Source organism: Lissotriton helveticus, chromosome 2_1 (assembly GCF_964261635.1).
Source record: "Lissotriton helveticus chromosome 2_1, aLisHel1.1, whole genome shotgun sequence".
NCBI classification, from domain to species: domain Eukaryota; kingdom Metazoa; phylum Chordata; class Amphibia; order Caudata; family Salamandridae; genus Lissotriton; species Lissotriton helveticus.
In genome coordinates this window covers 2,006,195,433-2,006,215,621 of record NC_136059.1, presented here as the reverse complement: position 1 = coordinate 2,006,215,621, position 20,189 = coordinate 2,006,195,433, and the positions used below count along the sequence as shown (strand labels likewise).

Below are 20,189 nucleotides of genomic sequence, written 5' to 3'. Positions count from 1 at the left end.
TCAATTTCATATTATTGAACTGGGCTATTATACAGTTTATATAGGTAGTTTAACTGAATGGGCTTAAGAATGAATTGCTGAACACTTTCTCTATCAGATTACAGCATCTTCCCTACTGTAAATTAGTCATAAAAATATCTTTAAGCCATGTTTCCATTTCTCGCGGGCTTAGGAATGTGTGGCAGTGCAACTTTGATATTTCCTCTTGTAAGGTGTTGTGATCTTCCCCTTAACCCCAACTAGGGCTCACCATAAAGCATGTTCAGTTAAATTAGCAAGGAATCCCTCAAGTCTGGATTGCAAAATGTGACTGTTAGAAATTGGGCCTCTAGTTGGCGGAGGTGTGCACCCTGTCCAAGTAGGGACCACAATCCTAGTCAGGTTAAGCTAGATGCACACTAAAAGATAACCTGTGCTCACCCTCTGGTAGCTTGGCATATCTAAAGAGGAATGTCTAAAGTATTTATGTAACACACACACACAGAATAACACAATGAAAACATCACAAAAATACTCTGCACAGGTTTAGAAAATTAGAGAATATTTTTTATGAGAAGACTAAAAACCAAAACTAGAAAAATCTATTAAGTTGAACCGGAGTTATGAATTTTTAAAGAATAACTCAAAAATAGTGCTTAAAAGTCATTAGCTCTAAGGGGCTATTTGAGGTTGTACTAGACCGGGGTAAATTCAAAGTTTTGGTTGACTGCGATGGAGGGCAGGCTGGCTACAGGACTCAGACAAGTCCCACTCACAAAGTACCTTGGATGGAGCACGTTTTTACGTCAAAGACTTGATGCGAGAAATTTAGGAGGCACTGCATTATTGATGATCCTGTGGATGGAGGTGAAGCTTCAGTGCTGATCCACGCAGTCGATGAAGGCTTCTACATTAAACTCCTTTACGATGCAGGCACTTCGTAGTCTAGCCATCCTGTCTGTTGAGGCGATGTTGTCGATCAGCTCCTGAGTCTGCGTCAAAGGACAATGTGTTGGTTCCGATCAACAGAAAGTAATCACTGCGTCGATTTTGAAGCAACAACAGCTGCAGAGCCTCTTCTGAGTCCCAGGACTAGATTGGCACCTCAGGCAAGGAAGGACTCACAGATGGCAAAGTCCAGCAGCAGCAGGATTGTAGAAAGTATTTAATGGGCGTAGTCTTCAGAACAGGGAGCAAGCCAGCAAGCCCTTGGAGTCCCTCTGGATTCAAGTGAGATGGGGTCCAGTCCTTGTCCTCAGCAAGGCAGCAGAGATCAGCAAGCAGCAGGGCAGCTCAGCAAAGCAGAGTGCAGTTCCTTGAGAACGGTCAGTCAAGCAGAGTGCCAATCCTTGTAACACAGCAATCTTTCCTCCTGGCAGGAGTTTGAGTAGTGTACTGTCTTGGTAGGGGTCAGAAGCTCAGTACTTATACCCAGTTGTGCTTTTGAAGTGGGGGTGACTTCAAAGAAGGCCCTTGAAGTGCACAGGTCCCCCTTTCCTCCCAGCCCTGGCTCCAGACTATCAGTAGGGGGTAATTAGCCTTTTATATGGGCAACAGGCACTGCCTATTGAGGTGTAAGTGACGGCTCTCCTTTCTCTTCCTGCCCAAGAAGAGCTATCAGAATGCAAATGAGTTCTCAGTCACATCCACCCTTCCTGCAATTGTGGATGTCTAGAAGGAATCCACAAAGTGTAATTGTCACTCACTCCAGACGTGTATTGGAGACAGTCTGCAAGGCACACAGTGCAGTAAGAGCAGATAAATATCAACTTTCTAAAAGTGCCATTTCTAAAATAGCAATGTTAAATCCAACTTACCAATATAGAGGATTTATCATTACCATTTCAAAGATATGAAACAAGATGCAGCTACTCCTTTCTAATCAGGTATTATAGCTTAAAGTGCTTTAAGGAATTCCCAATGCTTGCCTATGAGAGGAGGAGGCCTCACAGTAGTGAAAAACGAATTTGGATTTCTGTCTCTTCCAGGGCATATGAAACATTAAAAGTGCATGCCCTACCTTTTACTTACACAGCACCCTGCCTTTAGGGCTACCTTGGGCCTACGTTAGGGGTGACTTAGGTGTAATAAAAGGGGATTTTAAGGCTTGGCAAGTGGTTTTAAATTGCAAATCGAAGTGCCAGTAAACTGCACATACAGACCTTGCAGTGGCAGACTTGAGACAGCTTTGAATGGCTACTTGTGTGGGTGTCACAAACAGTGCTGCAGGCCTACTAGTGGCATTGAGGTTATAGGCCCTGGGTATATGGGATACCACTTTACAAGGGACTTACAAGTAAACAAAATGTGTCAATTGGGTATACACCATGATTTGTGGAGAAGCACACCCCTTTATCAGTGGGAAAGTGCTCAAATTCCTAAGGCTTACAAATAGATACTTCAAAAAGAGGAGGTATGCAGGCAAAAGGTTTGGGGGAAGACCACCCTAAGAATGACAGGTCTAATAGTGACTGAACTGTGTATATTTGTAGGCCTGTCACCTGTAAGAAAGTGATTGTTTGGGGTTGGTAGTCACCCACCTCAAGGAAGAACTGCACTAACATGTAATGGTAAAACGCAAAGTCACAAAATTAGCCTGAGCTTAACCCTTTGGTAGTCACAGCACAGAGCAGACAGACTTATCTTAGTGCTAGACATAAAGTATTTGTGCAGCGCCAAAACAGTTACAAAGTAAACATTCCAAAAATAAGAATCCCAAACACAATGAAAAAGAGTAAAGTTTAATAAACAAAATGACACTAAATCAACAATAATCTAATGATGGTGAAGCAGAGATATGATTTTTTTAGGTACAATTAGCACCAAAACGTACGTATTTTGTAAGTCCGCACCAGGGTTTCTGGATCAGCTCCTCTGGGTCATTTTTCAGGATCTCTGGACCCGAAAAACAGAATATAGGAAATAGGACTCGCCCCAACAGAGGCCAATGGCAAAATCCAGTCCAGGTCCAGGTGGTGCTGGTCACTTCAGGAAAAAGGCCTCTTACAGATTGTTTTGTCCCTGGAGCCACAAAGGAGGTGAGCCAACTGAACATTGTAGTCCTCCTCTTTGTCCAGGGTACAAGACGTAGCAAGTGTAGTCTTTCAGGGCTCCTCCTAGGTCACAGTCAGCAGGTCAAACCCTCCTCTGATTTTCAACAAGTTAAGAAAGTGTTCTGAGGAGGATGCTTTGGGATAACACATTTATGCTTGGTATTAGCCAGTGAGTGGTGGTGACTCCTGAACACTCACTAACCGACGGGGAAACATTTCCTGGGGGCAACCATACCCATGTTTTTAACAGTTCCTGTTTGCCTTACTGCATGCAATCCCACGGTGCCCCTAGCTCCTAAAATCCATGATGGGGAAACATTTGTTTTCTTATGCAGAGCTCGTGTGTTCACCCGGAGTCAGAGGTGTAGCCAGGGAAATGAGCAGTCCCCTTCCATGTGTCCACTCCAAACCAGTTCTGGGGGTACCTTCCCTCCCAGTGTGTTTGGTGCCATCACTGCTAGTGTGGGTCTTGGGGGCTAACACTTCCTCTTCTTCAGGTCTAACCTTATACTTCACGTCTGTCATTTTCAAGTTAATGAAATTGCAGGGACCAACCCAGCTGTACTTCCTGGGCTGATAGGAATCAATTGCCACACACTCAGTCCATCCTATCACCAGACCTAAAGCCATTGTTATGCTCTGGGATCAGTTTTCACACCTCATTAAAGCTAAGCTTTTGCTGGGTAGCTGCTGGCAGGCAAATTCAGATTAGCCTCCAGGAGCGGCAGCAGGGAAAAGGTAAAGCACTGTTCCTCAATATTTATTAACATCTAACGTCAACAATGAATTGGAGTTTTACTAAATAGCTAACACATGTAATGGCAAATACATGGTCCTTCTTTGTACCATAAAATGAGTAAAAACCTATTGTTGTTGTCAACGACTCAAGATTTTGTGGCCATCTATGAGTTTTTCAGAATATGAGATTGTTATAGTTTCCAAGATTTAAACTGCAAATAGCAGGAACTGCAAAGAGACATTAGTGGGTTGCTATAAGTCATGGAATTCCTATGACCAAAGCATGACAATTTGTAAGGATAACCACTTATTACAGAATGATTATTTGTTTGCAAATTTGTTTCATACTAATATTCTAAAATACCTGGCTTGGTTCCAGACCTCATGATCCTCCACTTGGCAACTTTTCCAGTAGCACCATAGAACGATAAGGTGTTTAATACTTTCCCTGCTAAACCCATTGTTTCCACTTTGGACAGTGCCCACCTAATCCTCAAGTTGTGTCAGTCCCATGCAACAGAAAAGAAAATGTATGAGATAGAAATGTAATTAACTGCATAATGCTACACTGGGATACCAGTGAAACTGCTACATTTGGTGTCAAATGTGTTTCATGATTAGGTGTGTAATAGATGTCAATGTGTCCATTCGCCAAGTCTTCCCATGAATGTTGGAATAAAACCCACAGTCAGCAATTGACTGCTATGATTTTGATGACAGTAGACCCCATATCATGTGATTTCTCCTGAAGTAATTTATAAGAAACCAACATATCAGGTCAGTAGATGAGTTGGAAAAGTTATTTCAGCAAGGGAACTCAAAATGAATGACTCAAGCATACTCAGATGTTGTACAGAATGAAAGAAAATTAGACATGCCAATAGGAAGGATGACACACTGTCTTTATTTTTCATTTTAATGTCTTTGCCAATAAAGGAGTTTAAAATCCAAAAGTAATACGTACTGAACAGCAAGACAAGACTAATATCTAGAGAAATTGACCAATGTGATAACATTACTATTATAAGAACAGAACAGGAATTCACTAGTTTCTGATATATATCAGTTGACAGGTTCTAATACTTTTCAATATTTCATTACATGCTTTTACTGTCTGCATGTTTTCTTTTGTTTTTCGCCAATTCGATGTATCTTAACATCACTTTTTGTGTTTTGATCCCAACAACAGGCTTGACTTTGCTACAACACATTTCAACAATTACGTTTAACAAAGCACAACATATCTGCAAAGGCAGTGGCTACTGGATTGGCTTTTCAGTTTCCCACAGCATTATGTCTGATGATGAAAACATTGGCACCACCTTAGCCTACACCAAGAGTCCAAAAACCTCCAAAAGAACCTCATTTCAGGTATAGTAGTTTTACTAGAATGTCCTTGTCTTTCATGATCTGTGTTTGAGTGGATAGTTGCTTTCCATCAGATTTATCTCGTCCATTTTTATTAAATGTATGGCCAAATGACACTAGATGTTAATGGGACACCTTCATCTGCTCTGTTTTCTCTTGTGTAACACAATACAGCAATGACATGCACTAGCATCCCCTATACTTATGCAAGCATAGTGCAGTCAACATTATGGTTTTGTTGTCAGTTTTAATTTACGATTGCATAAGTCCCTGGGTCTTCCTACAGAGGTTCCTCACATTTTCCACCATTGAGATGCCTGTGCTGCAGTTGTTGAACTAAGGATGTAGGGGGTCTAATGTGATATGTTCCATCATTCATAAATTTGTGAGTGGTTAGGAAGCTCAGCTTGAGGAGAATGCGATGGAACAGAGAAAGCAATAGAACAAGGATGTAGTAATGCTAACCCAGGTTTGAACACAGGTCTCGGAGAAGGAAGACAATTCAGTTAATTTGTAATTCAAAGATGTTATTGACAGTGCTCAGACAGAGACAAATTATATTGTGTGAAGGAGCACATTTTATGTGTTGCAAAGTCTTGACCTTTAAGATGTAAAAAAATATTCTCTGCGTGAAAGGGGAAACATCATTTACCACGAATGCATTACCACGCGTTACGTTTACAACGAGTCACTTACCACGCAAATGTCTTTTCACCGCGGGTGCATTCCACGAACGTTTTTACAACGCAAGCTTCATTGCTTCCAGTCTTCGTTCCTTCGCTTCGTCCTGCGTGTATATCATTAGGAGAAAGGGACAATAAAAAGGGGGGGTTGGGAGGGTCTCCACCCCTAAAAAAAAAAGCGGAATAAAAAAAAAAAAAAACTTTAGAAAAAAAACGCTATTCAGTGCAAATTGAGAGAAAGGAAAGAACCTCAACAACGACGTGGCGTGTACGTCAAAATAGAAGTCCTATCTCTATTTTGAAAGACGTGTTTTGACGCTGGTTATCGTAACGTAAATATGGCGGAGTACAGTCTTGCGTGCTCAAATGCTGCGTGGTAAAGACACATGCGTAGTAAAATACGCGTGGTAAAGCCATGCGTGGTACAGGTAAGCGTTGTATTATCATATATTCGTGTGAAAGGACTGCTGCTGACAGTTGTGTATGAATAAGTGTGCTTTCAACTATAGTCTCTGGTGGGTGAAGTGAGGATGTTGTTTATTAATCACCAAGGGATCCGAATGGTCAGATCTTAGTGCTCTCACACACCCAATAGGGTGTCATGCTTCATTATAGGGCACTCCTTGTCAGGCCGGTGCTGCAATGCTTAACAGGCCTGTGGGCTCTGTATCAGAGATCTTTTGATCCTTACCGCCGTTAAGATTAATGCATGTGGGGGATTATGAAAATTAGGGTGGTGACAAATGCACGATTAAAAGAGTCTAAGGGAACAAAGGAAATATTTATTTCCTTTGGGATGCCTAACCGCAGGGATACTTGAGGCATAAGGTAAAATGGTCAGCGTGGGGGCTGACCCGGCACTTGCAGCCCAGGCATGGACACAGGGCCACAAATGCCACACATTCGGGAGCAAGTTTATTTCATTTATTTTTGCAACTTGTTAAGCGTGGACGAATACCCGTAGGCGTCTCAGCGCTAGATAATTCTCAAGTTCTCCCAGGAGGCTCATAATAAAATTGACTGATCACTGGTCAAAAAGCCATGTCTTTAATTCTTTGCGAAACTGCAGAAGTGAAGGGGACTTCGTGATGTAGTGCGGCAAAGTGTTCCACAATTTAGATACTGCGACTAAGAAGCGACGATCACCCCAAGAAACTGTTTTAGATCGAGGGACCACTAGTTGGTTCAGGGTGGCCGATCGAAGCTGTCTAGCCGGTTTGTAAGGTGTCAGCTGATCCTTAAAAAAGTATGGGCCTTGGTCATGCAGTGCTTTGTATACTATGCAAAGTGATTTAAATTTGATCCGATTACGGATCGTTAGCCAGTGGTATTTCTTGATGGTATCGGATATAGGTGAAAACTTGGGTATTCCAGAGAGCAGCCGCGCTGCTGCATTCTGGACTGACTGAAGTTTATTCGTTACCCTGACCTGAGCATTTAGGAATAAACCATTGCAATAATCAAGAGATGAGAGCACTAAGCAGCTAATCAATGTTTTGGCTGCAGTATCAGATGACGCCTTGACGCCATGGCCCATTGTACCAAGTGACAGAAGTAGAGCTGTCTCAGCAGTTGTAAGCAATTTATGACAACCTGGAAAAGACATCATGACTGTAAGGTTGATGCATTGCAGGATTAGACAAATTATGGTCATTAAGATGGAATAAAGTATAGGAGGTATACTGTAAAACCTGTTATGCATTGGCTTAAGTTGTAATCCAAAATAAGCCAAAATGAGCATGTTGATGACCACAATGTCATCATGACAAGTGTGTACTAACTTATGATGTGAATGAACTGCAGCCGTTCTAACGCCACATAGGTCTTGGGGTATATATTTGAATAGAATGAATGAATGAACGGCGGAGGGCTGCGAGATTCTCGCACTGCTGGGGTGGGGAGGGGTTTATCGCCGACTGGGAGGCAGAGCCAAACCTAGGGGGAAGGCGGCTAACCTCCCCCCTTCCTTCCCCCCTTAGGCAGCAGACAGAGGGCGCGGCAGAAGCAGGGCGCCAGAGTGCGCCGAAAAAGGGAAAGGGTCAGCGACTGACCAGGGCAGTTTGGGTTCAAAGGACCCAATCAAGGGGGAAGGGCGTGGTCACAAGTGTGGCCTTAAAGGCGACAAGCAGTCCCCAGCTTTGTCACCAGAAGAAATTGATCCCACCCACACCAGAGAATGCAGGCGTCACAGCTGCAGTGAGACGAGGGGGCAGGAAGTCACAAGGTTTAACAATAAGTATTCACATAAGGACATAAAAGGCCAATTGCCTGAACATGGTCCTTGGGCTATCTTAATGGCAGGAACGCTTGAGACAAGTGCAGTTGCCCGAACAAGGTCCTTGTGATGCCTAACGGCAGGGACTCTGGAGACAAATGCCCAGGCAAGGTCCTTGGGATGCCTTACGGCAGGGGTACTTGAGGCATAGGGTAAAATGGTCAGTGCAGGGCGGACACAGCACTTGCAGCCCAGGCATGGACACAGGGCCACGAACGCCTCACATTCAGTAGCAAGTTGAAGCCTCGAATCTGGGACCCGCTCTACCAAGTGACAGAAATAGGACTGTCACAGCAGTTGGAAGCAATTTATGACAACCTGGAAGTGACATAACGACTGTAAGGTTGATGCATTGCAGGATTAGACAAATAATGATCATTAAGATGGAATAAAGTATAGGGTGTATACTGTGTAACCTGTTATGAGAAGGCTTACATTGTAATCCGAGATGAGCCAAAATGAGCATGTTGATGACCAATGCCTTCATGACAAGTGTGTACTAACGTATGATGTGAATAAACTGCTGCCGTTCTAACACCACAAATGTCTTGGTGTATATAATTGATGGGAATGAATGGATGGCGGAAGGGCCCACGAGATGCTTGCTTAGCTGGTCGGTATACGCAAGAATTAGTCAAAGGGTAGAGGCATTAGTGCAAGGATGTGACATAGTATAAGGGTTATAAGTGGTTCAGTGCATGAATGGGTGAATGGATGATTGCATCCAAACACTTCCAGTTATAAGGCAAAGGTACTGGCTCTCGCAGTGCTTTTTTGATATAAGATGAACCCCGGCAGACAGCTGAAGTTGCCTTTAGTGAGATCCAAATCAGATGAAAAAGAAGTAAAGAGGGAGCAAACCAAGGACATCGAGTATACAGGGCAAAAGAGGTCAAGAAGATTAAAAGGGGACACATAGGAAAAGGTTAGGGGGAGAGATGGCAAAAATTGATGATATTGTTGTGGTGCTTACAAAGAGAGACTGCCTGCTGTCTTCTGTCCCTGTCCTTCACTGCTGCAATGGTACTGATGCCTTGAAGTGTTGAGCTCTTCCTGTCCTGTCTTCCTTTTATTTGCTTCTGCAGAATGTGGCTTGATTATTGGCAGTGCTCCTCATGAAATCTCTTCCAGGCTGGGTTCCTGCAGTTTGAATCACGCTTTTCAGTTGTATGCAGGTCCCTACCATATGTGCCACACTCCAGCAGCCTCTGCTGTGCTCTTGTTGTCTGCTGTTTTCTTGCAGCCTGTGCCGTTCTCTTGCAGTCTGCTTTGTGTTTCTGCAATGTTTTATGTGCTACTATAGTCTATGCTGTTTTCTTCCAGAAGTCTCTTCTGTTTCTCTGCTCCTAAAACCTGTGCAATGCCCAGGCCATCTTTGCTTTGGATCTCCTGTGTCCCTGAAGCCTTTGATTACCTCCTAATGACCTTGTGCGCTCTTGCAGTCTGTGCTGTTCTCCTCGAGAAGTATTTTCCATTGCTGTGCTGCTGCAAACTCTCTTGTTCTCATGATAGCTGTGCTGTACCTCCTGCATTCTCTGCCACTTATGATCTTATTTTGCATTTCACGGAGAGGTGGTCCTGACAATAATCACATTGGGCTCCCATCCAGCCAAATCCGTACTTCCCCTGCATCATTTAGAGGTGTGAGAAGCCTCAGTTAGCTCTGCCATTGGAAGCCTTTGATTTAGAAGCCATCTGCCACAGGGCGGGTGTTAAATATATGTCTAATATATATAGCGTGGTTCTCCAGACATACATTTTTCCTGGTCAGGACCATGAGGGAAAGCCTAGTGGTCCCATACAGGATACAATATAACTTACTCCAAATGCAGACAACTCCCCGAACCTCTGAGCCATTCGTTTTTTATCTTTTATTTGTTATTTTTAGAAACAAAGCCCCACTTTTGGGATTTATTTCTGAAAAACAGTAAAGTATGTATAGTGCTTCAAAACAACATGGCGTCTGCTCTTTAAACGTCTCTTCCTTCTGTGTAACTGCTGCCACACTAGCAGATGCACATAAGGCAATGTTGACACCTCCAGGTGTGGGGTATCTTATATTATGGTGGACAGCCCTCTGCCACGGGAGCAGAGACTGTGGCCTATGCTGACATGGCAGCCTGGTGAGCCGTAATTCTAGACTAAATGACTTTCATAGTCTTTAACGTCACCTTCTGCCAAGACTGCACCACTTGTGGGTGCGCTTAGGGAGAATGTCTGAATTTCGCCATCCATTATGATAGGATCTGATAGGATGATAGGATATGATCTAGTTTGAACTCAGGTGATACAAGGTTTAGTTTTCATTATCATCATACTTTGGACGTGGGCTGAACATACTAACCAAGCCATATTTATATTCACCTGGATGAAATCTCTTTCATATAGACCATACCTACTTCTCAAAGAACTATTCACAAGCTTATTGAAGAGAATAATCTGTGCCAAGATGCCTGCGTGACCTAACTAGTTTGGCTGGTGAAAGGTGCAGTGCAAGAGGGAAGTCAAAACGAGCAGTCTCTTATTCTGTGTTTCACATGCATGAATATTTGACCCTTTCACTTCACTATTGTATAATGATAGCAAAGACTCCGTTATCACAACTTTACAGAACTTTGACCTGCTGCTGCAATTAGCCTGGGTCACACGTTTTGGCAACATTTATTTCATTCTCTAATGTACATGTCCTGGGATTTCTTAGTTAACCACTTGGGCAGCACCAATGATTGAGGACCCAACACCTTGTTTAAGCTTAGCACCAAAGCACCTAAGATGGTAGAACATGTAATATACAGTTAATGACAGAATCCTCCACAAGCACAGATTAAAGTGAACACAATTCACAGAGGAGTCCAAGGAGGCATTAGCTGGAGTTCTGTGATCTTCTCCTACTGTCGCAAGTAGGTCCTACGAGAAGCACTAGACTGAAAGTAAATGTGGAACCCCTATGCACTTATGAGCTTCTGCCTCATAGCAGCTATGCTTCCACAAGGACCTTTGCATTCCTGTGGAAGGGTGGGTGTGTGAGATATATACGCAAACATGGAGAAAATTGGAGCAAAGTGAGGTACATCAGGTCCTCAATTTGTTCCTAATCCTAGGACTGCTGTATACTTCTAGGACAAACCTATAAATGCAGAAATCAATCGTCAAAAAATCTACTCTCCCATTAGCTATGGTGAGTCAGATTTTATCAGTTCAAGCTATTTTTAGCACCTACTAGTCTGTTCTGGTGAGTCAACTTAAGCTGGAAGGAACAGGTGTTCTGTTCATTCAGAAAGTGAATGAACAATAACAATGCCTTTACATCTTGTTTTTATCTTGATACATTCCCCTCTTTTCAAGGACAGAGGTCAAATGTCAGTTTCTCTTTTTGCTAATTGTTTCTTATCTTATCCTGCAAAATGGTGTTTACTTGTTTCTCTTATTACAGTTAGAGGTTTCTGTCAAGTGAGCTGTCTGATAATCACAGTGAAACAAAAGGCTGTAAGATGTCAGATGTTTCTTTTCTATCAAACAACATTTAAACAGCATGTACATGACTAGTACAAGTATTTAAAAAATGTCAGGAATTACGAAAAAACATTTTTTAAAATTCAGAAGGGTGATAGAAACAAATATTTAAATAGGAGCAAAATAAATAGAAACACTTTACTCGGTAATGTGCGAATGACAAATATTTGCAGAACTCAATTTCCAAACATTATGCACTATATAGTTTTATCAATAAAATTACATGTCAGTGGGAAATGTTGTGGCCATTTCAACAGATAATCTGCTGATTGCGAATAAGTGTGCTACCACTTCATGCTTCAGGTTTGTATTTATTAAAAGTGCGAGTTTTTAGGTTTCGCCTAGGCAGCACTTGCGCTTTCTCTTCGAGACCTGCTGTAATCAGGATACGGGCATAAAGCTGGTGTAAATGGTGGGTTTTCATTGGTCAATAGGCTGAGTAGTCCCTCCTTAGTTCCGCCTTGTCGCTTCTTGTTATCTCCTATGAGGTCGCCCCCTGTTACATGTTTTGTTACTCCCTAGGTTTTAATTACCACCAAGTATTGGTTGGTGGTAAATAAGGAATTCCTGTGTAAATGCAAATGTGTGCATTTACACCTGTGCCATGTGACAGACATACATGCCCTTAGGGCATGTATGTATGCCTCATGTGCACACCAGCACTATTCAGGGGTGCAACAGGGTGTCAAAGTGACACCCTGCCACCCTTGAATATTTCCCTATTTTACCGAATCGGTATTTACCGATTCGGTAATTGACATTCATTCCTATGGGCCCATAGGAATGAATGACAATTACCGAATCGGTAAAATCTTAACGATTCGGTCATTTTTACCGAATAATAGCCTACATAGGATTTACCGATTCTAAAATACCGAATCGGTAAAACCTATTTACCTACATATAGCCCTATTTTCTTTAAAGGCTTCAGGCAGGACACACACTTGGTCCTAAGCTAGGCTGGCAGTGGTTAATTCACTCACTAGAACATCTCACATTTATATGAGACCCATCTATAAAGTTCCCTTCATCAGCTCCACATAGAGTACAACCTAATCCGAAATTAACTTAATAATTCTTTTGTCTCATTTCAAAGCTACAAATTGTATATATGGACATAGCTATTTGAATGTATTCGTAGTACTGTCTTGCATGCAATGCATTATAGGTAGGGTGGATTTACCACATCTTCTGCAGGGTGCTGTACAATATGTGACCAAAAGAGGTCCCATGGACCCTTTTACTTTGGTTGTTACTAGGCGTGGGCTGAATTTGCGTAGTCGCGCTACGCAAAGCTCTGTGAAATGGTAAAAAATCTCTGCAAGCACGCAGAGTTCTGCGTACACGTGCAATTGCTTGTTCCGCCCGTTCGTGATGCTTTTTTCCTGTATGCGAACGCTGCTTGCATGCTCGGGGGGGAATATCTCGCAAACACGCTTTTTGATAGCACGAACAAGCAAAAAATACCACGGAACACAAAATTACCCAAATTCCGCTTGCGGAACGGAATTTACCGCCCAGGCCTAGTTGTTACACGTATGCTTTATTTAGAGCCTGGGAGCACTATTTTCTTAATTGGCTTTCTTCTGCCTGCTGTTGCACGCAGGGCACGCTCTCTCTCTCTCTCACAACGCTTTTTTAAATTTAAGCAGCACGGCCACGTCAGATAGGATAATGGCGGAAGTGCTTTTTCGTTTACCTGAACATGGGGGTGCTTGTTTTGTTATAATGGATCGTCAGCTGCCCATTGATGTCATCCCTGCCTTATGACTTTAAACATATAATTGCTCATATTTCAAGCAGCTGTGTACTGTTTCGCTTAGGTAGTTTATGATGCTCACTAGGGACCTCTAGGAGCTGCTTGCCGTTTTGCACCTGGACATGCAGTGCTGGTGACTTGCTCACAAGGGACCTCTTGGAGCAGTTTGCGGCACTGCACCGAGACATGCAGTGCTGGTGTCATGTTCAATAGGGACCTCTAGGAGCAGCTTGTGGTAATGCACCCAGACATGCAGTGCTGCTGCCTTGCTCACTAGGGACATCTAGGAGCTGCTTGCGCTACTGCACCTAGACATGCAGTGCTGGTGCCTTGCTCACTAGGGACATCTAGGAGCAGCTTGCGATACTGCACTGAGACATACAATGCTGGTTCCTGGCTCACTACGCAAGCATTTCTAATGCACTCGGTCTCGCATTGCTGAAAGAATGAGCTATTGGCGTTGCATTATTATTTGCAACTCCAATACCTCAAACTATCAGTAATGTGAGATCTATTGCATTGCCAATGCTTGTTAAACATGATTTGAGAAACATTCCTGCCCCGCCCTGATGACATCGTGGTTAATGAATTAAGAGGCCAGTCAGCGGTCAGGTGTATATTATATGTGGCAAGCTTTGTGTTACATATGCAGCAAATGTTTAGTCTATTAATTCAAACAAAAGTGTTTTTTGTACTGCAGACATGCTGAACTCGTGTATTTGAAGGTGCTCTCTTATGTGCTTAAGGAGAAAATGGCGGGTCAATGAATTAAAATATTTACCCAGGTTTACATAATTTGAAGCCAGTTTATGGGTCAAGAGCATTTTAATTAGGTCGAGTAGAATATTTAAGTCACTAGACCTACAGGTCTATTAATACTTATAATACTTTTCGAGGCCTGCAAAATCCTTATTTAGCTCACATCATTCACAGTCCATTAAAACACATTTACTCTCCCAAAGGCATATGTAGTATTTTCACATTAAACCCAAAAAGGGCAGGGAACTAGGTACTAGCTAGGCAAAAGAAGAGGTGCCTCACTAGAAAGAGGTCATATTAGGCACTAATGTAAAATATTGTATATTTGAATGGTTTTTTTTGCGACTGGGTTTGAGAACTAAAGAATGAGAAGCATAATAAGCCTTCAAGGCATGGACATGTTAGCTATCTTTCCATCATCACTTCGCAGGACAATTTGCATGTGTGCAGGTTGTTTGTGAACGAGGAGACTATTTGTGCACTCAGTGATTTTTTTGTACTTGTGGATTCCCTGTATACATGGATACTCTTTGTACACAAGGGGACAATTTGCACACATGGAGAAGCTTTGTGCACACAGACACATCAGAATGAATGTTTGAGGAGCAAGGGGATCATAAGTTGTCAAGAACATTTTTGGGGTTTTAATTCCATCACCCCCTACTTCAGTGGTTTCTAAACTTTTCAGAACCACAACTCACTTTTTAGTATGACAATCAATTGCGACCCACCTAGTTTTAATGGACATGAGACGGGCTATTGTTTAATGTCTCTAAAGCATCGTGTGGTAGTGCACTGTGACTTACAGACAGCCAATTTTCCATTGAATTAGCACTAAATTTGCATGGACCTATCCTTTTACTGATAAAAAAAAATTGCACATAGAGGCCCATTACGATATCTGTCTGACGACGTCCGACCTACACCATAGCGGGATGGAATCCGCCAGAGTATTAGTTGGCGGTTCCACCTGCCACATTAGGTTGCAACCTCCCTATCAGCTGTTGGAAACATCAATTTTTTCATTGCATTCTGGGGGTTATGATCCGCCCTCTGCCCAACGGGTCCTTGAGCCCATCTGAAGCGCAGCTGTATTCCCCCTTGGGCTTCCCTTCGACCGCCAGTCTTGTAATATGGCAGTTTACTGGAAATCTCTGATGTCAGGCGGAAAACCTCCAAAGAGCTGTCGGATGGCTTTCCACCCGACATCATAATGAGGCCCATAGTTTGGAATTGGGTTGTTGGTTGACTGGGGTATGAGCCCTAGTCAAACCTAGTCCGGGTAGAAGGCAGGCAAACCCTGCATTAACCTCTGCTCACCCACTGGGAGCTTGGCACAAAGCAATCAGGCTTTAAACCTAGAGGCAAGTTGTAAAGTATTTATGCAACACTTAAATCAGTAAAACAGTGAAAACCCCACACAAAAAGAATTTCACACCAGGTTAGAAAAATAGAACTTCATTTAATAAATTAAACAATTCCAAAACAACATAAATCTGATTAGTAGAACCAGAAATATTGTGTTTTTTACAGTTTATAGTGAAACTTAGTGCCAAAAAGCACAAATCAATATTAGGGATATCTGGTCGTGCCGGACCGGTACAAAGTCACATGGGCAGGCCACCCATGAGAGAGCGCGGGCTGGCAACATGGTCTTAGTTAGGTCTGCTGAACAAAAGTACATTAACTCCTGGTTGCAGAAAATTAAGTGGATCTGCGTCAAAGATGCGTCGCACAGCCGAGGCGATGCATTGGTTCCGAGATGCAGCGAGGCTGTGGTACGAGGTCCTGATGCGTCGACGTCGAGGATTCAGTCGGCCGGGCTTGCAATATGAAGGCCAGTGTAGAGGATTGGAGGCTCAGCCCAGGTGAGGCAGCAGAAATAGTGAACAGTGAAGCTGCGATGTAGATTTTCTGCATTGTCGTTGAGTGTGCCGTTGATAAGGGATGTGAGGAACGTGGGGCGGAGAAAAGCGATGTACTGTGGATGTACCACCGAATGATGCACCAGTCCCAAGATATGGAGGCGGTGGCGATGCTAGTCTTTTCTGACATTTCCAATCCACGCCACAGGGATGATTAGTCGACTTTGCTTGGGAATGCGCCGCTCAGAGAGAGATGCGGCTGTTCCACTGGCAATCACCACAAGCCCACTTCTCAGGCACCACTCATCAGGGTTGACTCCGAGATGACAGGGTCCAGGTGTAGGGGTTGGAAGCCTGTTATTTCCCTGAGGCTTCAGATCAGGAGGCCAGCCAACTAGCCCCCATGTTAAAAAAACAAAAGCAGCGATATGTCAGAAGAAGACATAGCTTGACATTTGATCTCTTTCATTGAAGCACCGCAAATGTAACAAGATAAATACAGAATTTTTAAGCATCTTTATATATTGCTTGGACACTCATGACCTACCAAAAATCTGCTCACGACCAGACCCACTGTTTGGTAAACACTGCTCTCGTATAAATCAGGCCCTTATTAAAGATGTAACTTGGCTTGATATTGAGTTTATCTAGTTTGATTAATGTGCTGTATAGAGGTTACAACCTCTTTACCTCCTTCTGAGGTAAGCCATGTCTACATGCTATTGGCAATTGGTGAGAGATAAGTTTACAAAATTAATAATTTCATCGTCCAAATGGACTAAAATTGTTTTAAAAGCTGATACTGCCTAGTAACCACTTACTGCCCCAGCCCCAGGACCTAAGAAAATGTATCAAAACGAATTTCTGCATTTTTCCTGTTACTTGAAACTATTCGAGGAGAGATTACAAATAAGACAATAGAAGTAGTGAGTGCTATAAAAATACCTTGGTAGGATCCCTAACAAGGTGGACAGGTCACTGGGATGGGCAGACAACATGACTAGACTTAAATTATAATCCTGGCTTTACCACTTTACCAAAATGTGCTTGAAATAAATCTTAATTATAAATCTGGACAGGGCCTATAATACAGTGCCAGCCCAATTGTGGTCTGTGTAACCAGGAGACATTGTGTCTTGGTCAATGACTTTTTAACATACTTCTCTGCCCTTTTGTTGTCCAAGGTTGTGAGTATTTAAAGTCACCCTACAAGCTGATAGTAAGCTTGTGGTTAAAAAAGAAAATTGGTTGGATAGTGCTGGGAGGGTGAGTAAACAGTGCCTAATCCCAAAATATAAAATGGTTGTAAAGTAATAGCCTTTGTGTGAGAGGCTGACTCAGTATATGTTGTACACTTATAGAAGTGGACAACTTGCACTGATACAGACAAACCTTATGGTGATTTTAGTGGTCTTAGTCAAACTTAGAAAGCTCCCTAAATGGTAGCTGTGGAGAGCAGCCTTCAGGCTTAGACCAGAAAGAGTGTAAAGCAGCTTGTATGACCAGAACATATGTTATTGGTATAGAGTATGAGAAAAAGAACCACTCTGTGTATTCATAAAAATAAGTATTTATTATAAGACACTCACTAACACATACATATATCTCCTAGCCAGAGATATACACAATGCACACAATACTTTGCAATGGAAACATGTAAGTAGCACAGAATACACAATGGTCCTCGGGGGGAGACCAAAACATATACTGAAATAGTGGTATGTGAACCACGTCTCGAGTCAAGACAATAATCAGAGGACGTAGAAGTGCAGGGGACTCAAGGAACTTCCCAAGGTGAGTATCTAGGAGCCCCACGGAGGTCGTGTGCAGTGTAGGAACTCGACTGCCTTCTCCGTACAAATCAACGTGTAAGTCGCGGTTGCAATTTTAAAGGAAGAGGACCCTTCCCAGTGGACCCTGAAGAAACCCTGTGGAAGACAAGAAGTTGGAGAGCCACCCCACCTGTGGATACCCCTGGAATCAGGTTATCTGCACCAGGGAAGCCAGGTGCATAGGTGTAAAGTGGCGTCGGAAACCGTTGTCTAACTCAGTGGGATACTTCAGGAAAATGCCACTGCTGGAGAAGGTGAAAGAGTCCGGTCGAACCCGAAGGTGGATTCAAGATGTGAAGAAATTGCAAGCAGAGGAGACAGAGTCAATGTCACTCAGGAGTGACCGTGAGGCACGGAAGAAGAATGCCACCGATGTCTGGTGCTGCAGGAGTACTGATGGTGACCTTGAAACTGCTGCTGTATGGACCAGGTGACGCTGTGGAAGCCCCGGAGCCATACGTGAGCTGTCCCACGTCATGTCGAGAGTTGAGGGGTCAGTGTTCGGAGGGAGCACCAACAAGACTTGGTAACTGCAACCAACAAGGACTTTGAAGAGGTTGCAATGTTAGAACCAGCAAGATCCAGGACACTCACCACAAGCAGGGGAGTCAGAGCAGGCCCCAGCAATCAGTGGAGCCCAAAGAATTCAAATGTGACCCTCAACAGGACCCACAGGCCGGAGGCACTGGAGTTTCGAGAAGACCTCGAGCAACTTATCAAAGAAGCAGGCCCACGGTGCAAGCAATGCGTGTGTTCTAAGATTCTGATCACTGGAGATACTTGATGTCGGGGCTGCTACTTGGGAGTCCGAAGATATTGATGGAAGGAATTCAACAAGCCTTTGCAACGGCAAGTCAACAGAGTGCACACAGGTTTGGTTCCTGTGGCTCCTATAAGGGATACTGGCCTCAAATTTGGTGAGAAGATAGGGCAGTCCTCGAGGGATGAGGGGAACCACCACCTATATTGCTGAGCCTTTCGGAGTCCGTGGAAGCCCATGATCAGCAGACCGGTCAGCTTAGCTGCGGTGCCTGCAAATGCAGGGAAGTGACTCCTTCACTTCAAGGAAGATTCCTTCAGGTGTCTTGGATGCCCACGGGCCTTGGAAGGTTTCCTGTATGGAGCACAGGCATGGATGTTGCAGTAGACGAGCAGGGCGAAGAGATCAGGAGCAGTAGGAGTCTTCCCGGTTGCTGCCTTGATGCCCACAGTGAAGTGCAGCGAAGTCCAGAGTGCCCAGACAGTCAAAGATGAAGAGGTGTCTGAGTTGAATCGTGTCCCACAACGAATCTAGGGACCCACCCTCAGGTAAGCCCTTAAGTACCCTAAGGAAAGTGTTGGGACAATTCAGGGTTCCCTCCCAGGGGAGGGTTTGGACAGTGGGGAGGGTACTCTCATGTCCTTTGTCCAGTTTCATGCCAGAGCAGGAGCTAACGGCTCCCTGAGCTGGTTTGAATTGGACTATTCAAGCAGACTGAGTGGTGCTGGCAAGCGCTCCCACCCGGCCCCAATACAGTAAACCCTGTCTGGGAGTTGGTCACACCTCCCTGTGACAGGATACCTATTGTTCTGCCTTCCCCTGCTCGAGCTTGGCTTGGCAGCTGGAGGACAGAATCGTGTTTCTGGGAGCAGCCATGTTGTGCTGTCCGGGTCTAGAAGACTAGTATCAAGAGCACTGAGGGCCTCACATAGGGCCTTCACTGTGCTTGGAATCATACCTCCCACACTGTTTATGGGTAGGGGTTATGATTCCAACATGTTTGATACCAAACATGGCAGTGTTCGTTACAGCCAGTTTCAAGATGGTCATCGCGTAATGATGCAGTGCCCCTCTATAAGTCATATGGCTGCCTCACAACCAGGGAGAATGGACTCCGAAGGCTGTGGGGGTGTCCTGCTCATGCAGGTGCATCCTCACACTTAGAACCAAGCACCCTGCCTTCAGGATTGTAAAGACCTGCTGTAGGGGTGACTAATAGGTTTTAAGTGTAGTGACCCTAGATAAAGGAAACCTATATCTTTCGTGAGTGAGGTTAGCCCCAACTTACACAGGCTGCAATAGCGGGCCTGTAGTGATAGTTTGAATGGTCTACCATAGGTGGCATAATACATGCTTCTGCCTTTGGGGGACCTCTGGGGTACCTATGCCCTGGGTACCTTATATACTAGGGACTGCTAAGGGTACCCCAGTATCCAATATGGGGTGTATCTAAGTATTTGCCGTATCAATTTAGGGGAGAAAGCAGAGAGGCTGGGGTCCTGATTAGCAATATCCCTGTCAGACTAGTCAGAAACAGCATAGCACCAGGCAAAAAGTGTGGGTTACCATAAATGCAGATCCTACTTTCTTACACTTTGTAACAAG

At 43.7% G+C, this 20,189-nt stretch overlaps 1 protein-coding gene across 4 annotated transcripts in view; it reads left to right on the top strand.

Annotated features, from left to right (window-relative positions):
• The window catches only part of MAP9 (microtubule associated protein 9), a 185,079-nt gene that overhangs the window by 25,410 nt on the left and 139,480 nt on the right, over positions 1-20,189 (top strand). For all 4 annotated transcript variants that reach the window (XM_078676972.1, XM_078676968.1, XM_078676970.1 and 1 more), the window contains one exon: positions 4,960-5,141. In XM_078676972.1, the coding sequence (XP_078533098.1) occupies positions 5,064-5,141 (78 nt within the window). In that variant the 5' untranslated portion in view covers positions 4,960-5,063. The remainder of the gene's footprint in view (positions 1-4,959; positions 5,142-20,189) is intronic.